Source organism: Pelmatolapia mariae, linkage group LG18 (assembly GCF_036321145.2).
Source record: "Pelmatolapia mariae isolate MD_Pm_ZW linkage group LG18, Pm_UMD_F_2, whole genome shotgun sequence".
NCBI classification, from domain to species: Eukaryota; Metazoa; Chordata; class Actinopteri; order Cichliformes; family Cichlidae; genus Pelmatolapia; species Pelmatolapia mariae.
Genome location: NC_086243.1, coordinates 23,967,520 through 23,986,777, shown reverse-complemented (window position 1 = coordinate 23,986,777; position 19,258 = coordinate 23,967,520). Strand labels below are relative to the sequence as shown.

General features: G+C 39.2%; 1 protein-coding gene across 2 annotated transcripts in view; it reads right to left on the bottom strand.

Annotated features, from left to right (window-relative positions):
- Positions 1–1,618: 1,618 nt before the first annotated feature.
- Positions 1,619–19,258, bottom strand: part of LOC134616811 (guanine nucleotide exchange factor VAV3-like) — a 51,662-nt gene continuing 34,022 nt past the window's right edge. The window contains exons 21-28 of one of the 2 annotated variants that reach the window (XM_063461824.1): positions 16,824–16,889; positions 16,559–16,593; positions 16,301–16,417; positions 10,857–10,944; positions 10,223–10,352; positions 6,044–6,097; positions 4,389–4,537; positions 1,619–3,778 (exon numbers count right to left, since the gene is read on the bottom strand). In XM_063461824.1, the coding sequence (XP_063317894.1) occupies positions 3,737–3,778; positions 4,389–4,537; positions 6,044–6,097; positions 10,223–10,352; positions 10,857–10,944; positions 16,301–16,417; positions 16,559–16,593; positions 16,824–16,889 (681 nt within the window). In that variant the 3' untranslated portion in view covers positions 1,619–3,736. The remainder of the gene's footprint in view (positions 3,779–4,388; positions 4,538–6,043; positions 6,098–10,222; positions 10,353–10,856; positions 10,945–16,300; positions 16,418–16,558; positions 16,594–16,823; positions 16,890–19,258) is intronic. The other variant, XM_063461825.1, reaches the window with a different exon arrangement.

Genomic DNA, 19,258 nt, shown 5'->3' with positions numbered 1-19,258 from the left:
GTTTCAGCTTTTGCTAAACTCCCTTTTAGCCCCATATAGAGATCCAGAGGGACTGACAGGTGAAGACTGGGGTTAAGAAGATCATCCCAACAGATGAAGATGATGCAGGGCCTCCTTTGCTTTCTCTTTCTGCCTTTGTCCCTCTCTCATATCCATACACACTATCTTGTTTCTACCTGTTCTTTATCTCACCATACTCTATGCAGCCTTGTACATCCATTTCTCTCTCTCTCTCTCTGGCTGGTGTCCAACTTCTCTGTTGTCGCCTTTCATCTCCTTGGCTAAGACAAGAACAGACAGATTAAGGAGAGGAAGAGTATTAGGGGAGCCATTTTTTCTGCCTCTTTTGTGATGGGAGGGTTACTGTTAGCTGAGCAGAACCCTCCCTCTGCTGAGTTTGGTCATTAGAGAGGCTGCAGAGCAGTGGGGGGAAAGAAAGCCTGAGGGAGTGTTTACATTACAAGAATACTGATACTGTGAGGCTCCAGTGTGTAAATCAATCCATTCTTATATTTGATAGAGAATTTCATCTATGGTAATATATGATCGGACTGTACAAAACAGCAGGAAATGCACATTCAGTAATTAAGAGAACTAGCTTACTGCATCACAGCATTAAAATACACCAAAACCAGTAAAATTAATACACCTATAGATAAAAGAGCAGCATCTCACTAGATGCAGTTTCATCAGGATCACAAGTGATCAACTGGAGCATTTGCTTAATCTGTTTGCTTAAAATAAATCAATTTAGCTAATAGTAGCAAATTCTGACTTTTGAAGTCAGTGAATACAAGGTGGAAACAATAATGTGAACCATGTCATCTCTGTACCAGCAGTCCCTCCAGACTCCCTGATGTGCCCATCTGCACATCAATAAAGACCTTTCTGTTGATATTGTGAAACTGTTTCTTTTAGATGGCATTTTGATGCAGTTGTTACCATCTCTGACTAACATGACACATAAGAGTCATAAGAGTTGCGAAGTATAGTAGTGTGTAGTGTCTACAGCTTAGACACAAGTTCAGAAGTGAAATGCTATTATAGGCACCCCTGTTTTTGTTAATTCTAACAAAGACTTTCTTATTTTATTTATTTATTATTTATTTAGGTTTTGGTTTGCTATCATTATTTACTCAGTAGGACATTTTTCTGTAATGTTGACCTATCAGTCCCACAGTCCTATGACTGTTTTCTCTATAATCAATAATTAATCTATAATCCACCTCCTAGGCAATTATTCTAATGCCCACTTTGGGGTGCCTGCAGAAGCCCATCAATCCTGGTAGACTCCCATGTTTAATAACTTTAGCAAGACAAAATGCTAAAAAGACTTTACTGTGTGACATCATATTGGCTATATCTATTTTTTTACATATACTATATGGTTATGACAAATACATGCATGTGACGAGTGTACAAAAAATCCTTGCATTTGCAGATACTGGAAATCCTGCAGTCACATTCTTTTACTTTAATTGAGCCATTGCGCTCAAGTTATAAATAATTTAGGACAAAGGATCAACAAATATAATTTCCAAGAGACGAAATATGTTGCATATTTTAGCCCGTACAATGCAAATTTGCTGAAAGGGGCACAATTTTGTGCCAAATTTCAGTGTGGCAAAGAAAAAAAAATACTGTTCTACATCTACATGTTCCTACATCATAACGGTTTTCAGTCGTCTTCCCTGTTCTGTTTGTTTGGACATTATTTGAGCACTGCCTGTTCTCCACTGCGCCTCCAAAAACCATGTCAGACACAGCTGTGATTTGTGATGCAACCTCACAGAGCCTTTGTTCCTGCAATGTAACATTTGTCCGAAGAGGGAATAATAGCCTATCCCATTTTAAAAGTGCAATTCAAAGAGCGTGCTTTTATTAAATATTTATGTCAAACACATGGTTAGTGGGGTATTAATGTTTGAAGGAAAACAGCATCACTTAACGCCCTTGTGCTACCTTGCTCTACAGTGAACAGCAGTTACATCACCCTTGAATCATTCATACTGAAACCAAAAAAAAAGAGTTGAGGTAAACACAAAATCCGTGGAATGCAAAAGGGCTCTCTGGTTTCCACAGTAAATGATCAAAAGATCAAGGAGCTCAAAGTGAAGTATAGACCTATCCACGCCACACATGTACTTTTAAAATTTATTTGGCTTTGTAATTCCTTTTATGCATACACTTTTTCTCTTTGATGTCTAAAAATGTATGAGAACTGGGCATTATATTTGCTCTAGTGTCATCAAATGGGAACACTGTGAAACCACCTTTCTCACTGTGACAAGTTGCCATATTCATTTGTAGTCTTGTAGGCCAGGAATAACCACGGTTGGAATAGGTTGATATTTTGGGAAATGCTTATAGAGTTTCTTGGTGAGTGTAACAGAGGACTAATAACTCTTGTGTCTTTCCACTAAATATGAACCTGCAGCCACAAGGAGGTTAGCTTAGCTTAGCATAAAGACTGGCTTCAGTAACCCAACCTGCTATGGAGATTTCAATACCCACCTACCAGCCCCTCTTAAGTTCTCTAACATCACTCGTCATCACTATGGGTTTGCCGGACAACCCACAGAGACATAAAAAAGTCCCCACTGACAAGAAAGTCCAACACATATACAAGTAAAACCGCACATTGAATGTTTTACAGTTTTGCTTTATTACAAATTGAACAAATGAATTCTAACCTCTCAATAAGTGAGCCTTTATGCCAATGACTGTTTCAAACTTTATATTAAACAGACTAAATTCAGACTGGTATTAACATTCTCATCTAATTTTGCCAAGGGAGCAAATAAGTACATTTCCCAAAATGTCAAACTATAGCTTTTCAGGCTAAACACATTTTTAATGATTTTCATCAACTCAATGTTTATTGAAGGCTGCACTTAAAGTTGAGGTGATTATTTAAATAAAACAGTATTTAAAAGGACAGGAATCTAATTTGGGAGATGTAGCTTTATCAGTGGCGTCCTATGGCCACATAATCAGCTGTTTCTCTTCAGATGTGCATCACTTCAGCATCCACAGGTCCACTGACTGACAGATAAGTCCATCATGGTTCCATCCTTTTTTTCCATGTTCCACCCCGTTTTAAAATTAGGGTCAAATTCAAAGTTTGGCAGTTACAGTTTTATCAAAGGTTTGTGTCCACGCAGTTTGGAATGCAAAAAACAAGATTAAAGAGAACTGAACGCAAATGTCAAAAACAGCCATGAGGGCTATAGTGTTCCAGGAAGAGTCAAAAACTTCTCAACACTTTCACTTTAATTTGGTACCTGAGCAGGGCACTATCAGCAGGATCTGTGGTCCAGCTAGATGATTGAGCCTTGCTGACCTCAATACATGACAACAACGAAAGGCAAGACTCATACCAGATGATGGAGTCATCAATAATAAGAGAAGTTGAGTGGGAGAGGAAGGGAAGGGGGAGGGTTATCTAGGCACAGCACATGTACTTCCCAGTGGGCCGCAGGGGCAGACAGGACTGCGTAGAGGTAAGATATGGCATGACGCTCCTGGAATCTGTGATTTGACATTTCTGTGTGAGAGTCTGTCAGAGGACAGGAGAAGGTTTTTAAGGGCACTGCCACCTCCTCTTGTGTCCAAGTCTCTGGATTTTTATCAAAGAGAGATATGACTGAGGGCCCAGACAGTGGCAGAGCAGCATGGCGTTCACTGGAGGGTTTCAGCCTGAATGGGTGCTGAATACAAGTTCCAACAAGCGAAGTCAGTCCTCCTCCTCCACATAGGTAGAGGGAAACCATCCCACCTAAGAAGAGAAAAGTAGCATCTAGATCAGCATTTCAAACTCAACCAGACCTCCGCTGATCTTGTGAAGAATTCTTCTCCTGTCACAATATACAGACTGTTATATGTAGTTTTGATCAGGATGGGTCAATAATTCTGACAATTTGGAGGTGAGTACAAGAAATCATTCATTGTTAACTCTAGGATGAGTGGTAACTGTGACACTGTGCCTGCATGGCAGGGTTGGAGAAGTGTGTTCACAAGCAGTGCCATACTCAGATGTGAGCAAATTTAGTGGCGAGTCGTTGTGCATCGAATTGCATAACAACTGATACTTTGGCTAAACAAACCTGGTAAAAAAAAAAAAATTAACTGACGGACGTTTTGTTGTGCCAATGTGACATGTCCCATTAAAACTAAGGAGCTTTTTTCCATTTAACTATGGATGAAGTGGTTCACCCTTCATGACATGCTCACTCACAAGCTCCCCGCCAAACACAGCCATTTACTGATTCACCCTTTTTAATTTCATTTTTAATACAAAATATTTGTGAAATATTTATTAGTTGTCCCACTTTGAAACGAGCAAAAAATCCTGCCAGCTGCAAAGAGCAAGTTTGTCAAAGCCATACCCTGCCACCGACTACTCCCTTCCACCACCCATTGGGCATCTTGGTGTAGATAGTGATAACGTCTCCCTGTTGCAGAGAAAGCTCCCGCGTGTCTCTGGAGCAGAAGTCGTAGCGTGCAATTGCATAACCCACCACTCTAGGAGAAAAGACTGAAACAGAGAGAGATCTTATATTACTTTTGGACCCATTTATAAAATTTCACCTTATCTTAGACACTGTGAAAACATCTGCTGACACTGATCCAGCAAGAAATATCACACTTACAGATCAGAGTTACACTCCATACAAAAATGTCAGCTGAATTTAATATTTAAAGACAAAGTTTACAGATGTACTGCTGTTTTCAGGGTGAGATTAAACTTTCATGCTCACTTACTGTAAGAAAGCTAACTAACAAGGATCAAGAGAGAACTTGAGCCAAACTAAATTCAGTTTATCTAGCTTTATTATACATGGCTATAAAATTATTATGGTTCATTGATTTATTTATTTTTTTTTTAGTACAAAACACATTCCTCACAGGTATTAATCGTAGTAAACTGACTATGCCATTTTGTGAGAATGATAAGGCAGCGATTCTAAAAAGCCTTGACTCATGGGTTTGATTCATGTAAAAGCAAAACCACAGAGACAGAAATGAGATAATGCTTAAGGTTCATGGGTGAGAGAGGAGAAATGTATCCGACAGCTCAGCTTGGTGGGTCCAAGCACGCAGCCAGGATGAGAGAACTTGGGTTATCATGGTCATGTGTTCATCTTATTAAAAGTTAAAGGTGAATTCAAGCAATGCATCCAGCACTTATCAGGTTATCCAAGTTTGTTCCTACGCATGCAGGTCAGGGCTCATATCACACGTGAACACGGCTGTGCATAGGTTTGTTTACCTTATCTGTGAAAACACAGATGACACGACTGTGCAGATATGCTGGACGAAAGGAATACATCTATCCTCTCATGCACACAGACATCCAAAGTTAACCCACATCACAACAACTCAGGTGCTCAGTTCCACACACGCATGCTTAAAGTAAGCACAGAGAGAGATCATTTAATTCTTAAATATTCTTAATAAACTATAATTTTTGCATTCGTGTCTCGCTGGAAACACGAAAATGTGAAAAACCTCCAGTTATTCTGACTCGGGAGCCCTTACTCATTATTTCAAGAGGGTAACCACCACTGTTGGCCTTAAAGTCACAACTTTTAATGGATACTAAAGCTCAATTAACTGTTTTATTGTGTAACATATTTGTCACAGTTCATTAAGTGAAACCATACAAACAAAAGTGCATGTCATCTTTTTAATTAGCTGAATTGATAGTGTTATTGTTGGATGTAGTAAAATGTAAATGCCAGCAATGGTGGCTTTGCAGCTCTTTGCCAGTGGTTTGCTGACATTTCTGCAGTTATCTTGACCAAATGGGAGATATCATAGCCGGCAGAAATTCATAACATCTGTGATATTTAATTTCCAGAAGACTGATGTGAGTGTTTTTCCCCAACGGGGTGACTTATACACTCTGTGTAATTACCAAGGAAAAAAAACTGCATTATTTAAAAGAGACAAGAAAACAAGACAGCTCATCTTTAGAAACGTGGAAATGTGGACATACAGCGGGGGGAATTCAAAGAGAGTAGAAAAGCTGTACCTGTACCTGACCAGAAAGGCGAGGAGGAGGGAGGAACAAAGCTGCAGCCGCCAGGAGAAACTACAGAGAAACGAAGCGAGTGATGGGAGGGGGTTCAGGCCGTAGTGGGAGCAAAGAGAGAACATAAGCAAAGTAAACACAAGTTTGACAGAAAGAGAGCGTGTTTGTGTGAGGGTAAAGGAGAGAGAAAGAGTAAAAGTTGTCAAAGTCAAAGTACAAGCAAAAAAGCAAATATGGTTGGGGATACGCAGTGAGAGAGGAGGGCAAAACAGTGAAACCATCAGACAAATTGTTACTGCACCGGGCACATGCACAAAATCTTACACAGCACAAACCGCAGTAAGGTGGGTTAAGTGAGTGAGCCTATAATACATTTTGATGCCTGAAAGTCAGTATAGGTATACTTTTTTTAACACTTATATGTTGCTTTTTATGTCTCAGTACCAATTCAGCAAAATGTCAGTGGTAGGCAATGGACCAATATTTAAGACAACTGTGTGCTTCTGACATAGCAGAAACAAGTCTGAGTATCATTCCTAATTCAGGATAAAAATGTGGAGACAGGAGCACTACAGTGTGGCAGTCCTACGCAGAACTGCCACAACTGCCACAGCCATATCAAGACATTACAAGATATTTCACAAAATGCTGTATGAAGTTCTTTATTTGGTTACCACTTCTTCTCTAATTGTGGTCCAATCCTAAAAGAGAAAACGTCAACTAAAATAATCAGAATATATCATTTAGTTTGCTTTGGCATACTAATATAGCAGGATAAAATGAATGATAATATGTTTTTCACCAAAGGACCTAACCCAGTGAAAATGAAAAATTGATGGGAGACACTTAATTTGGAGATGGTATGAGCAGGACTGCTGGTCTGAATACTAAAGACTATTTGGGTATACAGATGGATCTACTTGTTGTAGGAATTTCTGTAAAGAATCCCTTTGCCTATTAACGTCCATCATTTTTGGTTTACTATGCTGAATAATAAGTCTCGGATGTAAACTTTTGGCTACATAGTGTGGCTTTCTTCAACTTTGTGCTGGTTACACTGCATAAAAATCAGCAACAGCAAAATTTTCAGCTTCAGACTTAAAAAGCAGCGGCAGCTTGTGTGTAAGTATACGTCTGAGCAGAAGCACAGTGCTGTGACAAGGCAGCGTCTGGGATTCCACACTGCAAAGCTAAGAGCTCCTGCTCCCATATGAAATCTCACCTGAGCCAACAGACCCTCATGCTAAGAAAACAACTCCCGTCAGCACAGCAGTATGGTTTCATGCCTTCTTTTTGTACCGCACAGGCAGAGACCAACATGTTTCAAGTGTATGACCACAGTTCACACATGAGTATTTAGAGTTAACATGAAAATATTTTTGATTCTTTTGCAGAAAAACATATGTGCATTCAGGACTTGTTTACATTATATATCAAATTTAATGATATTGATATAAGATAACAGACTCCAGTGTCCCAGTAAAAGTTAGACTTAACTACAAAATGATTATCCTGACAGACAACACAAGATCATTGCATTGCTAATTCGTTCCCAACTCAAGCTTTCACACACAGGGAAACGCACTCAGTCAGACTTAATTAAAAATTCTAGCTGGGGTTTTTCCAAGCAAATTACTCCAGAGTTTTGATGGCTTTTCAGTAGTTCTGCATCTTGTGATTGTTTACTCAGCCTTGCATTCTATTTTCTTTGCTATGAGTTGTCTGTTTTGAGATTGTTGTTGTTTTGGCATGACATCTGTCTTTCCACAGAGGCTGTTTACCAGACAGAGAATACGGTGCCCACTCTAAGTCTGTCTATGGGGGTGGACGACTTAAGGCAATAATAATCTATCCCAGAATGCAATGAGGCAACGGCAGGTCTGTCAAGAGTTTCTCAGAGACAGCGGCGCGGTGAATGGCAGCAATGCACAAACACGCCTCTTGCAGAGCTGCTTTGAAGCTTGATGCGCTAGGAGACCGACGCTGCCAAAGGAGTGAGAGGGACAAGGATGTAGCAGAATTTTACATCCGAAAAGACACAAAGGGCTAACTTTGACTTTGTTCCTGTGTTCAGTTGCTTGCCTCTGCCACTCTTGCGGCAGCTATGGTTGTTTACACATACACCTTTCTTTAAGTTAAGACAGTTTACCTCCAGCTGCTTCCTGCTCGTTTACATCAGATCATATTTGCAAACTTTTCCCACTTTTGCGGAAACAGTCACGGTCTCTCGGTTGGACCAGGGGTATCCCCCAGGTGTGTGTCAGCAGGCGGCTGTCACAGGTTTTTTTCCACGGCAAGCCCAAGTGAAATGTCATGTCCTGTCAGGAAAATTGTGAAGCCATCTCAGAGCTGAGCAGAGTGCGGAGTGTGACGTTTGGAGTAGCAGGCTCCTGGTGCTTGCCTCGGGCACTGGGCTCTAACTGGGACCTCTCTTTCCCAAGCCTGGTGAGCTGCAGAGGCTCTTTTATATTTCTCTCACTCGCTGTCTCTGACTCTCTTTTGTGTTTTCCTCTGCTATCTCTCTGACTCCACATCCCTTTGTACTCTGTGCTTCTCTTTGCATCTATTAAGATGCAGTAAGATGTATTGGATGAAAACATACACAGATTAACTTGACGCACAAATGCACACAGAATAAATAACAATTAGAACAGAACTAGATCACATGTAGGTGGTCTGTTTTATCAGATCTCAGGTGGCCATGAATGTCACAAAATCAATGGATTTTCATTTTTTTTCCAAATTAGTCATCTATAACTGTGATTCATTTACAATGAGGGTAAAATCAACATAACAAGAACAGCTATTAATAGCCAGCGTAAATCATCATCATTATCCAGATTACGTATCCGGATGCATGTTAATACAACGTATCATCTTTTGCACTGCATTCTCTGTCTCGCCTGTTCTCGCCTTCTGCTGCTGTTATTCTCCATCTCCGGGCTTCCTCCAAATGTCTGTCCACATTTTCTACTTCTATTTTCTACTTTCTACTTCTAGTGTACGCTTCCTTCTCCACTGAAGACAAACTGAAAAAATAATTAGCACAGAATCAGTTAATGAAGTCATGTTTTTTATATTCTTCATTTAAAACCTAAATTATACACCACCGCAGATACAGACAAGGACAGCTGGAGACCCAACTGCTGACTACTTCTTTGAAGTCCGCCACCTGGGGCACATGTGTAGTTGTTGTTCTATAATGTAAATTCTCTACGGAGTAGTCTGTGCAGTCACAAAAAACAGGCAGGCACACCGACGTCCACATGGACCCTCGTGCTCGCTGTCTGATGACGAAATTTACTATAACATATAATCGAAAAAGTTCATGCTGGTTTTTAGGTGTCAGAATACAAAGTGCAATGCAGTTTGTTGTGTGTAATGCAGCATCTTGGTGCTACATACAACAACAGACCTTCAGGGGTCTAGTGAAGTCCATACCTCAATGGGTCAGGGCTGTTTTGGCAGCAAAAGGTGGACCAATACAATATTAGGCAGGTGGTCATAATGGCGTGCCTGATCGGTGTACTATTAAATACACCGATCAGTCAGTTAAATCTTAAATGACAGGAGAAGACCAACCAAGCAAAAAAAAAGAGGTTCGAAGATAAATCTGCTGCTGTCTATGCTATGCTATTCCAAGGGGAATCATGTTAGCTCATTATGCTGAACTAAGTGTTTCTAACATGTCTCAAATGTTAGGAATATGACAGCCTTGTGTATCAAGACAGAGGTATAAGACACTTAAGTGTCTAATAATGAAACAACTGCTTTGTCAGCATGTTTTTATATATATATAAAGCAAGAGTGTATAGTACACTGACTTGACTGTAATGTAGGAAACTGTGTAGTAGGTGAGAAACTGATTCCAGCAAATGGTTTTGGGGTTTAGAGTGTTTTATTGTGTCTATGAGATGACATGGGAAATATAGACTACTGACTATATCCATCATAAAGACAGGTCTAAACTTCCCAGGGAAAAAAAATACTACTCGCCTTGCTTTATCTGACCTGGACTGTTGTAGCAAAAGTCTGACCCTCTGGTCCTCCAAACAGGTCAAAACAAACGCTCAGAATATCTTTCAGCTACAACTGGATAAAGCTCTGATCTGAACTTGGAGCTTTTCAACCTGTCATACAGATACCATCAGGAAAGGAACCTGAATGTTTGCAAAGCAGACTTACCACACCCGACCTTGGTAATGGCCGTGGGCATGTTTCCATTGGGCTGTTCCCTGTAGGGGTGCTGCAGAGTGGTGTCAAGACTGCTGAAACCCTCCTTTAGAGAGTGCTGTTGGTAGTATTCCACCAAGTCCTGTGTCAACCACACAAGAAAACAAAATGTACCCTAAGCACCGCTAAGCCATAAAAATACAGACTGTATAGTGCACAAGTCTATAGAAGTGAATGCAAGGACAAGTTGAAAGGTTAGCTGCTCATTATTCTTGACAGTACAAGCAATGCAAATACAGAGAGTATTACAGAGAAAGTGTCCATGGGGCAGCGTACCACAATGTATTTTTTTTTTACACCAATGTCAAGTGCAAGCACTGAATACATTTGAATATCAGCTGCTGCGATACAAAGCCACAGCTTTAAAGCATGTCCCTGTGGCTTTCTAAGTGGGTACAAACATGTCAAAATAAACCAGTGGTAGTTATATAATTTTAATTTTAAAAAGTACATTTTTACTTGTATGGAAATTGCATTTTTTCTCAAGAGAGGTCTGCAAAAATAGTGGAAAGTCAAAATGATTATGCTTATTAATGCTATAGCAGATTGTAGGCTGCAAAAATCCATAGAAAGATAAAGCCATTACCAGCACAGTTTTGAACACCCGACTCTCTGCAATGTAAAAGCCTCCATCCTTGGTCAGAATCTTAATGTGCTTGACTTTATCATTGAACCTGTGGAGGATGAATAAGACATGGGTTGTTAATCAAGTAGACATGCTTCTGCATCAGTTCAGTCTCTATGATGAACTGTCACTAAGGTCTGTCTGTGCTGAGAGTTGGTTACTATGCTGAGCCAATTTCTATCTCTTACCAAATAACCCTATAGTCAAAATTATGCTAGAATTAGACTGATCCTTTTATTATAATTCACAAAAAATGTAGAAAAACTAAAAAATGAAGCCAGGGGCTTTGTTCGGTGGTGGCTTTGTTCAGTGCTGCCAAAAATATGTTGCCTACCCCAGCTTTAAATACATTAGCTGACACAACAGTGTCACAACTGTGCTCAGGGTTAGACAACAGTAATTATTTTACTCATAAATTATACTCCATAACAGTTTCTAATCAGCCAGTCACAAACAGACAGAATAACAAGAGTGTCAGCTTTTGACAGCCACCATAATACCAAAGTACAGCGTGCCCTCTTTTTACTAAGGAATTCGAATTTTGCAATAGAGTTGCCTAATTACTGTTGCTGATTGTATGGACTTGGTGTGTTTGCCACACTGAAAGTTAGTACAATTGCATTACAACCAACTGTAAACATAACAGTTGCAATTGAGTGATATTGTGGATTAAACGACTAAATCATCACTCAGTGCTGTGCAAAAGTCTTGAGCCATCTCTCATTTCTTTATATTTTTCAACAGTTGTCCAAGGTTCATTCATTCATTCATTCATTCATTTTCAGTGCAGTCTTTGAACCTGACCGCTTTCAGAGGAATGCTTTTTGTTTGTATATTTTTTACTAAGCCATATAACATTGAATCTTAGTCGAAGAGCAGCTGTTAAGAAGCGTTTCCTAATTAAAGGAAACAGGCTGAAGTATGGCAAATTACACAGGAACTGGACTGAAAAATCACTGGCCAGGTCTTATGGACTGATGAATCAAAACTTTCCATTTTTCCTTGATAGTTATCATACAGTATGTACTGAAAAGAGTACGACAGAGGACAAATGCTACAGTCATGGCTTGGAGTTGTACTTAAGTCAAATTTTGATGATCTTGACAAAAGTGATGAAATTATAAATGTAGAAAGTATTGTCAGATTTTGATTCAGTGTGTAATACCATCTGGAAAGTATCTGATTGATAAACTTCTAGCATGACAATAACCCCGAACACACTGCCAATGCAGCAAAAGAAGACCTGGATAGAAAAAACAAACAATTGAATGCCATCTGTCATGGATTGGGCTCCCTGGGGTTAGGACCTCAACATTAATGTGATGTAAAAAGAAGAAGAAGAGCTTTAAATGTCCTTCAAGAGGCATGGACAACTATTCCTGGAGACTACTTAAAGAATATACAAGAAAGCCTGCCTATGATAGTTCAGGCTTTGTTGAAGAATAAGTGTGGTCTCTAGCTTGTTAAAATTGGACAAACCTTTTTTTTTGCCTTGTAGACTGTATTCCCATGTATGTTTGCAAATGTTTCAATAAAACACTGCATATATTTGAGATTATAATACTATATCTAGTTATATGTTTTAATGTAGGAGTGTTTGAAGTGGTAGTGAAAGTAAGTTGGGAGTTTGAGCCATTTCCCGTAGTGTACTGTGCTGTATCTAACATGTCCTTGATATACAAAGACAGACTGAAAATCTCTCAGTGCAGTGTATAACCAATGAAAAGAATATTTTCAAGTTGCATGTATGACTGTATGGGTGTACTGAATGTATGACTGTACTGTAAGTAACATGTTACTGATTTGCAGTCATAGGGTGCCTAACACACAGAGACAGATAACCCCTGTTTGGTGAAGGCAAGATGTTTCCTTCCCTCCTAAAGGCTCCCAAGGTGTTACACACATGCAAACAGCATTCAGCACACACACAAACTGACCGCTTGTAGTGTTTGACACCAGACAGTTCCAGTTGATTAGTAGCAGCTCTCTGTGTAAAGCTCCATTATCTCAAATGGCCATCCTGATAATGATCTTAAGCATTGAGACAGGCAATTAGGATTGGAGTGTTCAGAAACCGGCCCTGTACATCAAAGCTTTGAATGAGGAACGGTATGAGTCCACCAAACCAAATGGGCTGGAATGGTGTGTCACAGTCTGAATAGTCTTAACATCCAAACACTATTTCAGAGTGCACCCTCACTCGTTATAATCTCTTGGAGCCATCATGGCAGGTCAGAGGGACTCGATAGTCCTTTCTTTTTTAACAGAGTGAACAAGCTTTGATGTGCCCTGAAACGTATTCACTAGTTAAATGGACAGGGCTGTATTTGAAAAGAGGAGTACGCAGGCACTCAGCTTGTAGATAAAGCAGTCATTTGTTGAGGCCTTAAGGGAAGTATGTTTTATCTACAACTCAAGTGTGTTTCTAGCCATCTTTTGAAATACACAGACTGATAACCAAAGAGCATCAAACAGTGTGATGCAACGCTATCAAGTTTTCGTTGAATATATGTCTGAGACAGATGGTGAAATAGACTATCCGATTCCCCCTCTTTCCCATGCTATATTCAGTTGAATAACTGTCATACAATAACAAAAATGAACTTCTACAAACTTTAGGCATGATGTGCAAATGCCGGACAAGGTCTCCTTCACCAGAAAATTTTTTTAACTAAAACTAGAAAAGTTTTGAGAATTTTGTACTTTAGCAGTGACAATTGAAAAATTTGTCTTTCAAGGAACATTGTTAATCTAATTCTATATTGTCACAATTACAGGCGTTAATAATAATAATAATACATTTTATTTGAAAGCGCCTTTCAAAATACTCAAGGTCACTGTACAGTAGAATAAAAGCAACATAAAAGCAAGAAATTACAGGCATTAGACAATCAGAGTACAAATACAAAATGCAGCTTTTCAATGATGATTTCATTCATTAAGGGGAAAAAGCCATACAAACCTACCTGGATAAAAACGCAAAAAAGTAATTGCTCCCCTTGTTAAATAATGAAATAACTGTGATTAACCTGATTTTTTGGAAATCTGAGTTCAATTTCATTAGCCACACCCAGGCCTGGTTACTCCCACACCTGCTGATTCACTTAAATAGAACCTGTCTGACAAAGTGAAGTAGGCTAACAGATCTAAAAAAAAAAAAAGCAACACATCATGCCACAAACCTGAATAAACATCTGAGACACAAAGCCACTGGAAAAGAGTTACAAAGCTATTTCTAAGCTTATAATGAGAGCCATTATTCGACAAATGGAGAAAACTTGGAAAAATTGTGAACATTCCCAGGAGTGGCAGGCCTACCAAAATTAGTCCAAGAGCACATGGATGACTCATCGAGAAGGTCAGAAAGAACAGCGTCTCAATAACTGCAAGCCTCGCTTGGCTCAGTTAAGGTAAGTTTTTGTGATTCAACAATAAGGAAGACGCTGGGGAAAATGGCATTCATGGGAGAGATTCAAGGTAAAATCACTCCACCATGAACCAATATAAACACTAAGGTTCGTCTCAAATTTGCTGAAAAACATCTTGATGAGCTACAAGACTTTTGGGAAAATGTTCTGTGGACTGATGAGACAAAAGTTTGGAAAGTTTGGGTCCCATTACATCTGGTATAAAACTAATACAGCATTTATTAAATACAATGTTATACTAATAGTCAAACATGGTGGTTATGTGATGGTCTATGGCTGCTTTGCTGCTTTAGGACTGACACGACTTGCTTTAATTACGTAAAACCATGAATTCCGCTCTCTAACACAAAATCCTGAATGACAATGTCCGGCCATCAGTTTGTGCCTTGAAGCTCTGGCGCACTTGCGTTATGCAGCAGTACAATGATTCAAAACACACCAGCAAGTTTACCTTTGAATGGCAAAAAAAAAAAAAGAATTGAGGTTTTGGAGTGGCCAGACTTAAATCAGATTGAAAGGCTTTGTTATGATGTTAAACAGGCCGTTCATGTTCAAAAACTCTGCAGTGTGACTGAATTAAAACAAATGTGCAGAGAAGAGTGGGCCAAAATTCCTCCACAGTGATGTGAAAGACTCATTGCCAGATATCGCAAACACTTGATTCCAGATTGTGCCACCCTCAGCAAATTTAGTGGACAATTACTTTTTCACATAGGGGCAGATAGATTTGGATGGCTTTATTCCGTTACAACATGAAATCATCATTTTGAAAGCTTTATTTTTTATTTACTCATTTTATCTATCTCTAGTACTATATTTCTAAGTACTGCAAGTACTGTATTTCTAATTAATCTAATTAAGAGACCAGTAAGATCTAACTTGACCTTATTTTATTATATAACTTTATAATTATATAACTAGAGAAGGGCCATGTTTAATTAATTGTTGTCCTTATAGAAAACTTGTAAAATAAACCACAACAATGGCAAATGCAGTTTAGCGTAACCTTGAATAATAACTGTTGCGTGAAATAAACTTAACTGATGAAATTTAACCCACAAACACACTAAAGTGCAAAATTAAGTAACTGTGTAAAACCATAACAAGATGCATCCCTGGATCCATTTCAGCGAGAGACAGCGTTATAGAAAAATCCCCCAGGACGAAACTCTTCAGATTTTAACCAACAAAGCAACAACAGGATTTAATGAATTCAGTTTTATTTCTTCACGCCAGTAGAGCAAACGGCGGCACTTTTTGCTGGGTGAAGGATTTTTTTCACTGTGAAAATGAATTTTTAATTTGTTGGATGCTTGTGTCAAGAATAGTGAAATTTCTTCGTTGATAAGATGGTCTCTTAGGAAATTAGCTACCTCAGCAGTCAGCACTGATGCATTTGCATACTAGGAGGGCTGGGAATAGTATGTTTTCTCCCAGCTATTTTGTCAACATTTAGAAGCTTGTTAGAAAATTAGGGTGAAGGCAGACACTTCAAAACTTGGACCAAATAGGTTTATATTGCTAGAAAAAAACCTAAGAAATGTTTCTTTTCTCATTTTAGACCTTTAGAAGCGACACTGCTTTTCCAAACATTTGCAGTTCAGTATAAACTGTGACTCATTAGACCAGACATGATTTATTTTTTGTTTTCTTGTGTTCTTCAGTTACTAGATGTTGTTGGTTGTATAGTCACTACAACTTCTTATTTTGCAGTGACGACTGGAACACAGCATGATCTCCTTCTGCTGCAGCCCATCCACTTCAACATTTGATGAATTGTTTGTTTTCTGAGTTATTTGCATGTGGGCATTTTGTTTGCTTGAATTATTCCCACCATCCGTCTCTCGCAAGAAGGTGTTTTTGCCCACAAGACTGGTGCTGACTGCATGTGTTGCGTTTATTTCATTTTTATTTATTTTTTTGGTAAAAGAGTGAAAAATGTTGGAGAAAATAAATAGAAAGCAAGATGTCACTTACTTTATGCTGATTGCATATTCAGTGCACTCTTTACTCCTGTGCCGAATCAGATACGTGCTGTTTTCCCGGTCCAAGAGGGCGACCTCAGCTTGGCATCTTTCCATAGGCCCTGCAAACCTCAACATCCATAAACAGCTACTGTAATTACACTGATCCACTCACAATGCATTGTCATAGACAATGTATAGCGAACATTATCTATAATCTGGAGTAAGAATGAACTGTGGCCATCCTTAGACATTTATTTTTGCCACTTACCAGAGCTGGGCAGAATAATCGACAGGTTTTGGAAGCTGGCATAAAAAAATAATTGTGGTTATTTTGAGTTTTGATTGAGTCAGATCAGAGGGTAGAGGTCATTTATGTGATATTCAAGGTACATCTAATAGCTAAAATCCATCTTCTACAGTGAGAAAACTGCAATAAAAAAGCACTACATTCTTCTGCCAAAACATCAATACACTGAATGCATTGTAATGATACTAAATTTGTCTTATTGATTACAATAAATATGCACACTTACACACGGGCAAGGCCTCACAGCATCGCTTGGAAAGAAGCCAATCTTGCTTGTAGCCAGATTTTTGCCCTGCAAAGGCAACCGCTTGTTAATCGCATTATATTTGTCTGGAAGCAACTGCACCTCTCTCTCTCTCCTTCTCTTCCTTTTCTCTTCCCCTCCCACTCTTGCCTCAATAAATCCTCAGCAATTAGCACACAACAAGCACTGCATCTAATTTGTAGCCCGAGTTAATTATGGTTCAAACTCTGCCGGCAGTTAGATTTGTACTGCATCAAAACAAGAGCCTCGTTTAACACTAAATAATGGATCTTATTCTGGTCTTTGAATATCCAAACAGCGTGAGCTCTTGGGTTGGTGCTAAAGACTCACAATTGCATTTTAGCTAACCCGCCTGAAGCAACAGGCTTTATGTGAAATCATTAATTCCTCCAGCAAACATGGAGTAACAGACTTTTCTTCTCCAGTTAAATAAACCAATTTGGTCAAACAAATTACTTGTTTGTTTTTTTTACATAGACTTGTCTCTACTTGGATTGTTTAGTTTATTGTATAACCTTGTTTCTCTATTATGTACATTGTCTGGGAGACAGTAATAAGAATATGCATCAGCATTAAGCTGAAGATAATCTGAGTTTCCAGTTCCAAGTTAGAGGTCAATTTGAAGTCCATTGAGCCAATCTGAGAAGACGTTGAGTGGTGAAGGCATGTGGAGCTCTTCATTCGCCTTCCTGCCCCATTTATGCTTTCCTACTCACTCCTCCTTATTAGAGTATAAAATGCTTTTTGGGACCGTGCAAGCCCCGAAAGTAACTAGATTGGAAAGCAAATCTTTACCCATCTCTATGATTCATTCTGTGTAATAACATTTCATCAAAGGTTTTTTGAGAGCCCTTCTCTATTTGTTATGCTTTCGATAAGCGTATGATAAAGATTAAACTTATTACTCTGTTGGCATAAACAGGCAGGAGCCAAGGGATCAAATGAAATTACAGTGATTGATTGTATTGTTCTGCCAGTGGGATGGGGGATAATTGCCTTCTGGGTAACAGGGGATATGAATTCTCAATGTTCTGTAATTCCATCCTCTGGCGCCACTGGGGACATTGGAGATTAAAGGTACCCTGTGGAGTTTTCATTGTAAGCAAACATGACTTTGTTAGGATTCAGGGTTTCTTTCCAAAATGTAGTGTGTGACCGTAAGACCTCACAAACTTACTGAAAACAAAACCTTCTATTCCTTCTTTTATTATAGGTATCACAGATCTCTTCTTCAAATGTAAAAAGTAACAGAGGCAAAAATAAACATTTTGAGGCTATATAGTTAATAATAACAAGAAGAAGGAGAAGAAGGAGAAGAACAGAATAAAAGGCAATACTCTTTAAACTGATCGACATAGTGTTGAAATGAATGAGCGTGATTAAAAGTGAAATTGTTTTAAAATAATTTCTGTGGCAAAGATGATGTGAAATCAACTGATCCTTGCTGCATGCAGAATGCCAGTCAACCAGAATGGCCCAGAGGTAAAAGTTTCAGAGGAATTTATCCCATGGAAAACTAGGCCCACATCATTATTCAATACAACCACCTTTAGCTGCAGTAACTCAAAGTAATCATTTCTGTGTGACTGATCAGTTTCTCACATTGTTGTGAAAGAATTTTGGTCCATTCTTCTTTACAGTGTTGATTTTGTTCAAGCATTAATTTCATCTGCTCTGCCTTATGTAGCAGGCTTGTCAGAGAAAGAATTTTCTCCAAGTGTGACAATACGGTGCATTTTTATGACCTAGCAACAGCCTCAGACATAAACTGGTTCATCCCAAGGACAGAACGCCCAAACACAGGGTAAAAAACAGTGTATGAGCTGAGTGCAGTGAGGAGTGTTTGGACGTCTACATAGCAGAAACCAAACAGGGACTGCATAAATGCATGGCACAACATAAGAAAGCCACCTCAACAGGACAAACTTCAGCTAGGGTGGCCGTAGTTCAGGTGGCAGAGAGGTGACCTCAGAGTAAAGATGGACAAAGATGGCAGATGGGTTGAAAGAACAGTAAAAAAGGCCATCTACATCCACTGTGAATGATCAGCATTGAACACAGGTGATGGCTTACGACACCAACTATCAACCACCTGCAACCCAGTTCTGAGATCCCTTCCCAAGCACGTCAACCCCTATTCACACTATGCCTAAGGTGACCTCAATAGCTCATGTGATGTTGGAGTGGGATAATGTCTTACAGTGGTTTCACCTGTCAGCCCCGGTGACAGGAATGACTCATGCCTTTTTTCACACCTTGGCTCACAGAACACACCTCAGAACCTCAGAACCACCTCCAACTCCCACTAGGGGTTTTTAACCTGGGACTCTCCTTCAGTTGTTTTGAGGAAACCTCTTGGATAAGAGGCAAAAAAAAAAACCTAGAGAAGTCCAGTT